Consider the following 13,564-nt stretch of genomic DNA (forward strand, 5'->3'; position numbering starts at 1 on the left):
GTAGCCTAAGAATTAACAGCTGACAGATCAACTGTGGAGTCATTGTAATGTAAAATAATAGTGTGCAGAACAGGTACAACCAGAACATACATGTGGAACATCCATGATTAATTAAAAATACAAAAACAAACTCAATTCATACTCACCTCTTCTTTCATTTTGGAAATTATATTTTCTTTTACAGCTGCAGATCTAAAGATGACAGAAAGGAGAAAAACATATCCCATCAATTCACATTTTCCATATACATGTACATGCAAAATAAAAGAAAATATTGTTTTTCAATTTACCATAACAAAAGAAATAAAGTTCTTTTATATAAACTTTGTGATCAAATTGCCTTTTATCTTGTTCATAATTTATAAACATTATTACAAAAGGCTTTTCAAGTCATCTCTTTGATCAAATTTCTCTTCATGCATTAAATGAATTCCTATAAAATGAGGTATAATTCACTCCTAGAAATACTGAAAAAAATGCAACTTCATTTAAATGGACATTCATTATTGTGTTAAATGCACGAAGACTCTTGTTAGTAATTGAAAGTTGACTATTCTGTCAACAAATAGAAAAATATTAGTTCATTACAATACAGATGCTTGGGGCTGCAATATGAATGATTGCATCAAGTTTTGAATATCAAGAAGCCCTCATCGCCCATTCATTCTAAATAGAATATGATGAAAAATACCTTTATAACTTCCAGATTCAGTAAATTTGCTAAAATATTCCACTTTTCCAAATCATTTTTTCTGTACTTAATAATATAAATGCAAGGAGTGAGGGAAGCATTGGCTGCAAGACAACCAAAATCCAATGTATTTTATCTCAGTTTCATAAAATGGTTTTAGATTATTACACAACTCAAAGCTCTCTTTTACCAAAGTCTTCTTTCATCTTTAATCACCCTCTCCTTCATGAATCTTCACCTAACAACCCTGGTAGTGCCACCCATCATGTTGAACCTGAGCAACATGATCTATGTACATGATGACCATTGGTCTCTTTGGCATGTTCATTGCATTTCCCTTTATTTTAAATAGGTATAAAAACATGATACACTATATTCTTACATGTGATTATTGAAGAAGGCATCTAGATTGATTTCTGGGGATACTGAGGGATAGTCATCATCCCAACTCACTTCTACCATGAAGGATTTAAAGTCTCCACTTTCTCCAACCTGTAAGAAAAACAGTCAAATTTTAGAAAAAAAATCACAATAATTTTCCCCACCGAATCAGGGCAGTCACTGAACTTAATGTTTATGACCCCATCTCCAAACTTGTTATAGGTGTCTGAATTTTCTTCACAATAAATCCTTCTCTCCCTACCCACTCACATTTTACATTGATTCTCTCACATACCAGTTTTCTTCAAATTGTTAGAAGTGTATTTACAATACATGTTTCTAAAATTAAATTTACCCCTGCAATACTTCTTAAACAATTATTTATCATCCTCATTAAATTATGTAAGATGATGCCTATTTATTTTCAATTTCAGTTTAATTACAGTACCTGTAATTTATTTATTATTATTTTACCTTTGTTGCATAATTGGTTTAGTTTCTTACAAAAAAGAACATGTTTTCCTGTAAAACCTAGTTCCTGATGATCTGAATTATCTAAATTGAAGGTTGAAAGTTTGAATGGACTCAAACAACATGATATTTGTCATTTCCCTCAATAAACATAGTAATTAAATCCTGGTTCTTGTTCAATCATACCGGCTACATGTAGTTATTTCACTATTTTTTAAAAACAGATCTTTATTTAGACACGAGGCATACTCCTTTAGGCATTAAGTGGTACAATTTGCTTTAAGCCTGGCATAGTGGCTCAGTGGTAATGTGTCCTTCTCATGAATGGGAGGTTGTGGGTTCAATCCCCTGCTGAGACATACCTAAGACTCATAAAACTTGGATCCTCTGCAAAGGTGCTATTGATTCAGATTGGAGAAGGGTAAAAAAAAATTAATATATTACATTATGCAAGGGCTGCTTGTAGAGCGGTTTCATAACTAGGTAAATAAAATATCATCGTTTATTATAACCAAACTTACCCTATACTGATAGGTTGTGTCATTGACGGCTTTGAAGCAATCATCCCCATCATAGATTGAAAGAAGCACTTCCCTCTCCTCCTGTTGAAAAAAAAAATTAAAAAAAAAATGTTAAAGATGTCAAAACCATTAATGCCCTACAGAAATTATTATTCACTCATGATTTTGTTTCTATGATATAGCATTTGATTTGCATTTGCACCAACAAATAAAAAAAAGCACAATATTTATAGATTCTTCTGGACTAAATGTTAACTTGCCAGACATAGACAACTGAAGCATGCAAACTGGAAAGTAGGCTACTGCTTATGTTTATTGAAATTTGAATCACCAATGACTGCAACCATGCACTCAAAGTCTGAAACTACACTCTTCAGTCTATGCAACATGCAACAGTAAAGACATATTCCAAGTGTTAACAAAACAATGTTTATAACCACCCCCCCCCCTCCAGATTCCATTCATTTACATATTTCGCCACTACAACGGACGCACCGTTTTGAGGGCTAGATATAGTGGCGTATCAGGCAAAATTTATCACAAATTTTTATTGGTGGTGATTTTTCAGCAAGGGCTGACCATTATCATAGAAGCAAACGTAGTTAAAATTAACCCAATCAAAAGGGCAAAATTTCTATATGAAAATGTAGGGCAAGTGCAAAAGATTGAAAGAGGAAGAAATGATTTAAAGATTATGTGCAAAAACCAACAACAAGCAGAAAAATTGGGGTCAATGACAGAATTTGCAGGAATAGCAATCAAGGCAGATTGGTACGACCAAGATAAGAAGAAAAGAAAAGGAGTTATAACAGTAAGTTCTGATATTGAAGACGAAGAATTATTAGAAGTATTGAAGAAGGACAAGGTCATTGGAGTCAAAAGGTTCAAGAAAAGAATCGACGGGGAGTTGCAAAACACCCCATCGGTTCTTTCGACCTTTGAGAGAAGAGAAGTGCCCTAAGAACTTTATTTTGCATATGAACGTTATGAAGTGTTTGACTATGTTCCTCCACCACCTAGATGTTTCAAATGCCAAATGTTTGGACACGTGGCAGATAGTTGTAACAAGTGGAATGCCTCTGGCCATCTCACCTGCATCACGCGATTCAACATAGCAGCATTGCTGACTTTGAAAACTACTATAACTTGCACAAGATGTTCAGTGATACTTGGTTACTCTCATTTCCACGTTTTATGAACTAGACCAATACACTTACAGAGATAGGATGGTAATTCAACAAATACCCCCAATGTGGCCAAAATTCATTGACCTCACATGACCTTTGACCTTGATCATGTGACCTGAAACTTGCACAGGATATTCAGTGATACTTGATTACTCTTATGTCCAAGTTTCAAAAGTCAGATCAATAAACTTGCAAAGTTATGCTGGTAATTCAACAGATAACCCATTTAGCCAAAGTTCATTGACCTTTGACCTTGGTCATGTGACCTAAAATGTGCACAGGATGTTCAGTGATACTTGATTACTCTTATGTCCAAGATTTATGAACTAGACCAACATACTTTCAAAGTTATGATGGTAATTCAACAAATATAAGAACCTCGGGTTTTGTCGAATTGTTCGTTCAAATTTTGAATCTCGTTTGAAATTGTTTGGCCTCAAAATTCAATCAAAATATAACTCCAATTCGATATTAGATGGAATGGTTCGTGATAAATGTTGATTCCCGTTTAAGAGTATTTGTTTGAATACAATGTAGCTTTATTTTTTGTTTGCATTGTTTCAGTTGAAAGCGTTATCATAACGCCTGAACGATAAATACATTTTGACTCAATTTAAATGATTTTTCTGAATTTTGATTCTATATTTGAAAGTTATCATGAAAATTGCAGCAATTTTCGAGTGATATAGAATTCTGACTACTATGGTGCTATTTTAACAGTACTTTCCTGTTAATTTATATACATTGAAAAAAATGATTTGAATGGTTCGTGCGAAAGTTTGATTCTCGTTCCAATCGAAATGCACATCATTATAACTCAGTTTCGGTTCATGCCCTCCTATTATTTTTGATCAAAATATATCTCCAATTTAATTTCAATTTGAATGATTTGTTCGAGTATCGGATCTCGTTTAACGTATTGGTTTTTAGCATCTCATTATTTCAATATAACTAGTTGTAATCTCTAATTAGATTTCATTTGAATTACTGGTTCCAAATTGTTGAATCTAGTTTAAGGAATTTGCTTGATTCACGAATCTCCCATTATTACATTTGATGATACGATTTCGATGTGTATGCACTCATGATCATATAATTATCATGATTATATATGGCTCGAGAGTACAATATATCTTACATCTATGGTTTGAAGCAATACTTAGGGTGAATTTGTTCATGCTTGGACAAGCTGGAGGTACATGTATTTTTTGGAGTGATATAAAATTAAAGTATGGCATGACTGCAGTGGAAGAATTCTGTTTTTTTTGTCATGCTATCGTCCAAGGTTACATGTAATTTCATTTCAAAACACCATTTCTGTAATTGGTCATTTCCAGTCGTAACGGACATGACGTTCAGACAAATTTTTGTAATTCAAACGTTTATACAGTAGAATTTGCAGTCTTTTGATAATTATTACTGAGCTTATCAGACACATTTAAGTATCAGTTACATACACATGAAATTTCAAATTGTTTCATTGAACAGTTGTTCTCAGATATTGCACTCTTTGTGAGCGTAACGGACATGACACGAAATGGACGAAGCATTTTTACCTCCAATTGCTTATCAAAATTCCTGTGAATTCTTAGATTGCATGCACCTGACATTGGTGTTAATTTAACCTTAAGATCATGCTCTATCCATAAAATGGTGTTTAACAACAGTTTTGCAGTGCATTCTGTATTCATAGCTCAAAATGTAGCGTAACGGACATGACACACGAAGCGTAACGGACATGACAGTTTCGTCCACTTTTTGTAAGCGAATATAATTATTTTATTACAAGATATGGTACAAGTCTAATTGTTTACATGTTAAGGCTAGAGGTTAGAGACACACATCATAACTGGTAATCTGTAATATCTCCCATTATTTTGCAATTTAAGAGGGGGGCTTTTCATACAATATTTATAAAACAAAAAAATATTTGGAAAAATATCTTTTACACCAGTTAACAACAGATAGAGAGTATTTTCCAGTTACTACCATCCTCTACACCTTATTCAAAGAGAAAAGTTGATACTAAAGATTATTTTTTATTCATGGCTTATTATTTGATAATATACACTAGCGTAACAGACATGACACCCTTACGAAGTGAACTTCATTAGCACTTCTTAGTTTCAAAATGAAAGAAATATGAATAATGAATGTAATTATGTAACAGCAAAGTGCCTTTACTAACATTCTTAAGAAAAATATGTAGATATTATTGGCAGGTATCATTAATTTAATAGCTATAGCCTACATGATATTTTTATATAGAATACAATGTTTATCGTACCACTATGGCTCACTGAGAAGACCAAATCTCATTTTTTGTGAGAAGAAAACAAATGTACCAGACCTGTATAAATCCAAGATGAACATATTATGAAATGTATTTTATGATAAAGAATATGTAGTAGTTATACAGTGCGTATCAAAAAAAAGTTTACACTTAGAAAAATCCTGTAAAATTATATATTTGTAATATCCTGAAGATTTTTCCACATTTTAACATTGGTACAGATCCATTTAAGCAAATGACGATATAAGTTTTGAAAAATATTTCCGCTTGAGTGAGCACCACTTACTTATGAAAAGTTAGTGAAAAATGATTTGCGCAGAACTTTGAAATAGTGATGCGAATAAAAGTAGGCCTTAATCATGAAAAACACGTGGAATTTAACTAGTAAAATTGATTTGATGATATCTTTTACCTTTTTAAACTTGTTTCCTTGCCCAAAACACTTCGAAGAGTGCATTGCGCCCCACCCCACTCCCCCACACGCCGAGGCCATCGTGACGATATTTGCTTTACACTGAACTGTGATTTACATGAAATGGCTTAGGCTTCATTTTCAATTTTTTAATCATTGTCAAGCTTGGGAAAAGTGTGGAGAAACAAGCATTAAATGAAAAATGAAATTTAAACCCACTTTAAATGATACAAACTTAATAATAAAAAATGCTGGAGATGTCTGATATAAACTTTTGTCCAGATTCAGTTATGTCCTCAGATCCAGCTGGCACAAAAAATGTAAACTTGAAGGATGTGCTTACTAAGTGTTGAAATTTCAATTTGGGTTGCAAAATTGTTACAAATTGCTTGAATGTATCCGTTTTATTTCAACTGACTAAAAGTGCAAGGGAAATGTATGAGAAATGTGTCACAGGGTAAGTTTGATTTCGCCCTTTCCCCTTTACACAGCGTGAAAACGAGCATTTCTGCGCAAACAGATTTCTGCGAGCTTTACAAAAATGGACAGTGCTCACTCAAGTGTAACATTCTGTCAAAACTTTTACTTCAGTTAGATAGATGAGACCCAAAACCAACATAATATGTGAAAAAATTACCCACATCTTGTATATATTTTAATTCCCAGGGCTTTTTCAAAGTGTAAACTTTTTTTTGATACGCACTGTAGTATTAATGTCAGTTTTAAGATTAAAAAAAAAAACATTAAGTATTTTAAAATTTAATAGCAGTACCTGGAAAGTGGAAACCAATCTTTCATCATCGATTATGTATGAGTTGAAAGGCAATCGGAATGTTTGTAAATTGCTTTTGAAATCATTTTTCATTCGAATTAAATATCCTGAGTATAATCATCCTTTCATCAAATCTTGGATGTTCTAAATCTTACGATCTTACTTGCTGACAAATGTGGCTGTATCTAATTTTGTTGCATTGTCCGCGCTGCTTGTGTACAAATGAAGATACATTCAAATCGTGATTATGGCTGACCAAAATACTATGATGGCATAATTTATTGATCGTGCCACATTCCTTCCACAGCCCCTTTGCTTTGTGATATTGCAAAGAAGTGCCACTGCAGGTTCATGGATTCATAGAGCTACACCATGTAACACAGATATCTGATTCTGAATACAAACTTGTTTTTTTTTATGTGAGCCCATGCCATCACTGAAGAAGTAGAGGTTGGTGAAAGTCAGATAGTTTGAAGCAATACATGTATCATCAATGATCTCATGAATTCACAAGTTGAAGTTTTATCATGCTCCAAACTGTCAGTGCAAACACCTAAGATAATCAATTGTATTGTTCAAACACAAATGATGCAGATTGTGATCTAAGTATGTTGCCAGATCTAGCTGCATCTTTCCTAATATTATGTGGCATACCGTTAATTCTCAGAAAAATATACCAGAACAAGAGCTGAACTTTCATCATTCACTAACTTCTAAAAATGGCTTGAATGACATGCAGATTCTAGGAGTTATTACATCCAGCTATCCTCAAGCAATTGAGACTGACCTCAGTCTGTGACACTTAGCCTAATATTTTGTTTTTGTGAATGCTGCCTTTTGTCATATATAAGGCGTCATGTCCGTTACGCAAATTGTCATGTCCGTTACACCATTTTTATGAAAATGAGAAGTGGTAAGGGAAAATGATTGCTACGCATGGTAGGGGGTTTAATTCTAACATAGAATCTGAATCTGCAGTACCTTTAGACAAATTTCCTGTAAGCTATGAAAACTTTAAGTGAAAAACGTAACGGACATGACACTGATAATGGTAAAGAAATCACACAAATCTGAAGACAGATTTCTCTAAAATTGATGAATGGCATAAAATTTAACGATGATTTTCTGTTGATTTAAACATTAATCAACTATTCAAAAGTTAAAAGAGACCTCTGGGACCTTGTTTGTTTTTAGTAGAGACATTAAAGATGAATTGTTTAAAAATAGCCACATTTTTTACATTTTGCAATTTACTATTCTATTTTTTTGATGGAAAAAAATACAAAATTTTATCAATATTGTGATTATTCTATTGGAAATTGGTACTTTATGGATTACTTTTTAAGAAAATTTGACTGCTTAAGTGAAATCTTAAACTTCATTTTTTCTCTAAAGTGAACATTTTCCATGGAATTGCCCATTTACAATTGTTTTTAGGTACAATTTTTTTCAATTAAATTGGGGATGTGTGAGATGTCTTTTTTGTACTCACAAAATGCAGTTTTATTGAGAAACCAGTAAGTTGATTTCCTTTATTTTTAATTTTCATAATTGCAGATGGGCAAACTACAACGTACTGAGCGATGTCCACCCAGACAACGTTAGGGAGGCAGAACTCAAAAGGATAGTGTCCAGTCAGCTAAGGAGAGACTTGTGGCCATCTTCATCCCCCTTCTGTTTGCAAGCGGGTGACGTCTGCCATGTCCTTGATGTGGATAGGACAAGGGGAGAGACGGTCACTGTGGTGATGAACGACCCATTCAAAGGAATGGTACGTATTGTTACAATTAGTTTGAATAACTATACGCTAAGATCATAAACCCAACAACTCCTTTGCATGGAAAAAGGTGCTTCTACTTCAGTGCCCCATCATTTGGAATTCCCTCCCAGAGTCCCAGCACTCTCTGATCACAAAACAATCCTACATATCCTGATCTTTTCAAATTCAAACTTCAAACATTTCTCTTCAATGAAACATTCAATTAGACAATTCTATATACTCATGCTAAATGAAACTGATTAGGCCTAATGTTGTGTAAAGATCATTACCTTTTCTCAAGCCCATGGAAATCAAGGCAGCAACAAGTAGTGACTTGTTGAATTTTTGAAATGAAGTATTTATGCTTGAAACTTTAAAGGAAAAGTCCATCCCAACAAAAAAGATGACTTGAATAAAAGAAAAAAATCCAACAAACTTAACACTGAAAATTTCATCAAAATTGGATGTAAAAAAAGAAAGTTACGACATTCTAGAGTTTTGCTTAAATTCACAAAACAGTTATGCACATCCTGTTGGGTATGCAAATGAGGAGTCTGATGACGTCATCCACTCACTATTTATTTTGTATTTTATCATATGAAATAGGGAATATCCTATTTTTCTCCTCCTTGTCAAGTGAAACGACGATATAATTCCTCCCTGAACGTGTGGAATTAGTATTGTTTAATACTATATGATTCAGTCAAGTTGGTCCTTATTGTTACATCTGTAAAAAATGAAGTATTGTATAATTCAAACAATAAAAAACAAAAGAAATACTGAGTGAGGGACATCATCAACTGTCTCATTTGAGTTGTGCATATCACTGTTTTGTGAAAACAAGCAAAATTTTAAATTGTCATAACTTTCTTATTTTACATCCGATTTTGATGAAATTTTCAACATTTTGCTTGTTTGATTTTTGTCTATTTATTCAAATCAACATCTTTGTGGGGTGGACTTGACCTTTAAGTTGCATTAACAAATTATCATCACTTTTTAATTCATCTCTCTCTCTCTCTAAATTCTTTATTCACATAGCTTACAACGGCAGAGCATACAGGAAGACAATACCGGTATGAACACCTTGCAGGAGTGTTAAGTTGTAAAAGGGTAAGGACGGCTCTCCCTTTATCACTCTTGTGTGAAATTGATGTCAAATTTGGTATTTTCTAATCTTAACTAATCTCTTTAAAATGTGTATTTAGAATTTTTACATTGAAATTTGATAACCTAAAAAAATGTCCTTCCAGAATGAGTACATGTATGTTCAAATCAGCGAATGTTCACGATTCTCTTTACATTATGTATTTTGATTTCTTTTTGTATCCATTGTTTCTAATGTGTGTTATTATTTATATTTCCATGCATCTTTATAGGCAAGGACAGACCAGACACAGGAAGATCGAACGACAAAGCGAGCCAAAGCGGTGAGGAAAGAAGCTCCCCCACCCGGAAAGAAAGTGCAACAGTCATCTGCTGAGAAAACAGCTAGTCAAGTAAGAAAGGTCAGTTTCGTCATGTCATTAAAATACATGTACAAGTTTGTTATTAACACTTATTTCAAAGTTAAACAAAAATCTATGCTAATACATAAAGTCATGATTATTTTATATGTGTACAATATATCTCCAATACAACAATGTAAGTTTCAATTAACATCTCTCTGCATTAAATCTGTTTACTGTATGGACAAAATTTTGAATATATTACTATATAACTAGAAATTATACCCTCGTTTCATGCAATAAGAATTTATTCAATATGATTAAACTTAATACCGTGCAGAATCCAATACAATTTAAACCATTGAACCAACTCGCATATTTAATGAGCTGTGACCTTTGACCTGCGAATAAGAACTTAGCCTGTGTTTTGATGTCATCTACCCACACACCAAATATTTTAAAAATCAATTATATATTTTTTTAGAATTATTGTGGGGAAACCAAGAGGGGGGGGGGAGACGTCCAGAGGTTCGGACGGACAGGGGCAACGCTTAATGCCCCCTCCAGACTTTGTTTGCGGGGGCATAAAAATATATTAAATTGAGATATGACACAATCAGCTTATTCGTTTCATTTAGGTATTCATTTCTGCATGAGAATGGAAAATATCTCCTTTATGAAGCTAATGCTCTAACATCCAATAATGAAAATGTGGTGTTTGAAAATTTACAGTAGTATCACAATGTTTTTTTTTTCACAGGCAAGTGCACCACATGCAACCATCCAACGGCAAACAGCGATCAGCCAGCGTGCACCACAGGCCAGGCCACAAAAACAGCAGAAGATAGCAGTTGTAAAAAAGGTGAGATAGCACCCCCCCCCCCCGAAAAATGGGGTAGCAAATAAGAATGAAAGTAATCGCTAGAGGGTATTCATTTGTCTCGCAATCTACTATGGTCAACAAGGAAATTTGTGATCACTCTCGCAAAAAGTGTTCACTGGCTTTCTAGGAAATTCGTGATCACTCTCACAAAAAGTGTTCACTAGCTTACAAGTTCACGAGCTTTCGAGTGCCGCTGCAACTCTTTATCAAGTGACACGGATTGTCCGATATCGTACTCTATTTATACTAACCTCCAAGACCGTACGCACAAACGCGAGAACAATAGGTGGGCACTGATCCGTTGTGTGATTGGTCAGGAGTTATGCAAATAAGCCGGGGGTATATGCAAATACGCCGTGGGTCGGCAATATGCAAATGAGACCAAAATTGGCGGGCTCGCTAGTTTCCCGTGGGCGGGGGTTGACTGGCTGAGCGGTCCCTCGATCGGGGCCGGGAACGATCGGGTCGGCGTGCACTGCCAGGTAAGGGGGTATTGTGCTGTCGGATGGTTCGCATCCAGAAATCGGGGATGTCGATCCCGCTGTCTCTGTTGAAATTGTTAGGACAAAGACGTATACTAATAGCCTCCTTAATCCTGCGTGTATACCAATGTCTTTCTTTGGCAATGCAAAGTCTTTTAAAATTTCATTTTTGCTTAGGTAATCGAAGGATGCAAATTGTGATCTTGAACGTTGTTTTCAAGTTTACTGAATACAATATCTGAAGGGGATGGTCCAGGCTGAGGATAATTATATCTCAATAAATAGAGTAAAATTCACAGAGCAAAATGCTGAAATTTTTTTTTCAAAATCGGATAACAGATATTGAAGTTATTGAATTTTAGAAAATTGCATTGTTCAAGTCATATTCCTACTTGTACTTTTGTATTTATCATATGAAATTCAATTTATTTCATTTTTTCCTACCAAGAACTAAATCAATTTGACTGACAACTGATTAAGTGCTTTGGTTATTATTGCCACAACCTTTTTCATCATAATGGATGGTTTTGATGAAATTTTTAGCATTTTGCTTTGTGAATTTTACTCCTTTTATTTAGTTATAAATACTCCAGACCATCCCTTCAAGAGATATATCCTTTTGATTCTTTTTGATTGTTTACAAAACCTTAAAATTGGGAATTCATCTTCTGCTGTACAGTCTACCACTTATCCTTATTTGCTTTCATAATTATCTTCCTCGTTTGGATCTAAGTGTGTATATATGTAACAAGGAAGACAGGACTATACATGGATTAAGCAGATGAATAGCTGGTATAAATGCCTTAAATGGAATATGGAATGGATTAAATGGGATAAAAAAATTATCACATTACTGCAAGACTCACCCCCCCCCCAATAATGCATAAAAAAAATTAATAATAAAAAAATAAAGTTAAATTTTGGGCATTTTGTTTTCTTTTTCTGGTCGTCATTACTTTGATTGGGGTCTTTTAAATGACAGATGCTATTTATTCATATGCTAATGGCCTAAATTTAGTTGATTCTGTCCTAAATGTCATTTACAGATTTTTCTATGTTTATGCAGAGTCAATTCATCCCTTAAAAAAACTTGCTGGGGTTCATCTTACCTTAATTAGTAACAGATTATGTATAAAATGACTATTCATTCATACCTCTTTTTTCTTTCTTCATAGAAGGCTACAATGCTGGCAACATGAACATTTCCGAGTCATACCCAGCAGCCCCCCGTCTGTCTTCCGTAAAACGTTCAAGATATCAATGACTATTTGCAACAAGCACAACAGCAGATCACACACCTACAGGAGAAGTGTCTCAATGGTACCAGGCCAGCACCTCCAGCTCTCCCCACTCAACCGCCAGCACCTCAAGCTCGTCCCACTCAACCACCAGCACCTCCATCTCGCCGCACTCAACCGCCAGCACCTCCATCTCGCCGCACTCAACCGCCAGCACCTCCAGCTCGCCCCACTCAACCGCCAGCACCTCCAACTTGCCCCACTCCAACACCGGCAGCTCGCACCACTCAACCTCCAACACCTCCAGCTCGTACCATTGCACCATCACCACCTGCTCAACCAGCTCCTACCGCTCCACCTTCACCACCAGCATCATCGACTCAACCGGTGCCACCACTGCACACCCCGCTACCACCACTGCACATCCCTCTACCACCATCACCACCAGCAGCTACTCCAGCCATTTCAAGAAGGCCACTATCCCCACCAAATGCTGGATCATCGCGACCACTTCACGCCTCTCCACCCCTAACACCAGCAGCAGCTCTACCAGTCAACGCGAGGAGGCCACCACCCCCACCAAACGCTGGATCATCGCGACCACTTCACGCCTCTCCACCCCTACCACCAGCAGCAGCTCTACCAGTCAACGCGAGGAGGCCACCACCCCCATCACCGGCAGCAGCTCCGCCAGTCAACGCGAGGAGGCCGCCACCCCCACCACCGGCAGCAGCTCCACCAGTCAACGCTAGAAGGCTGCCACCCCCACCAACCACTCCAAGCACAGAGGCTCGGATGGAGGCCTTGGAGAGGAGACTGCATGTAGCAGCGGAGGAGCTAGCAGAACTGAGAAGATGGAAAGCACAGGAAATCGCAAGAAAGTCTCGCTCAAAGACTCTGCCGGCAACGTCCAGAGAGCAGATACAGGGACGCCTGGAGTACGTCTCTGTGGCAGGAGAACGAGTACTTTCGATTAAGGAGTGTGTACTCCAAGAAGTACTTCCATTTGTTCCCTGCCACAGAGAT

General features: G+C 35.9%; 2 protein-coding genes across 2 annotated transcripts in view; one reads left to right on the top strand and one right to left on the bottom strand.

The window, feature by feature from the left end:
* Positions 1-13,564, bottom strand: part of LOC121408740 (RWD domain-containing protein 4-like) — a 37,671-nt gene that overhangs the window by 8,405 nt on the left and 15,702 nt on the right. The window contains exons 2-4 of the mRNA XM_041600355.1: positions 2,065-2,145; positions 1,074-1,183; positions 147-192 (exon numbers count right to left, since the gene is read on the bottom strand). Of these exons, the coding sequence (XP_041456289.1) occupies positions 147-192; positions 1,074-1,183; positions 2,065-2,145 (237 nt within the window). The remainder of the gene's footprint in view (positions 1-146; positions 193-1,073; positions 1,184-2,064; positions 2,146-13,564) is intronic.
* On the top strand, positions 8,225-12,647 carry LOC121408741. Its single transcript, XM_041600356.1, has 5 exons — positions 8,225-8,499; positions 9,529-9,600; positions 9,867-9,995; positions 10,696-10,797; positions 12,476-12,647. Exons 1-5 carry the CDS (start codon positions 8,476-8,478, stop codon positions 12,497-12,499), a joined length of 351 nt encoding a protein of 116 aa, XP_041456290.1. The 5' UTR covers positions 8,225-8,475; the 3' UTR covers positions 12,500-12,647.

Source organism: Lytechinus variegatus, chromosome 2 (assembly GCF_018143015.1).
Source record: "Lytechinus variegatus isolate NC3 chromosome 2, Lvar_3.0, whole genome shotgun sequence".
NCBI lineage: Eukaryota > Metazoa > Echinodermata > Echinoidea > Temnopleuroida > Toxopneustidae > Lytechinus > Lytechinus variegatus.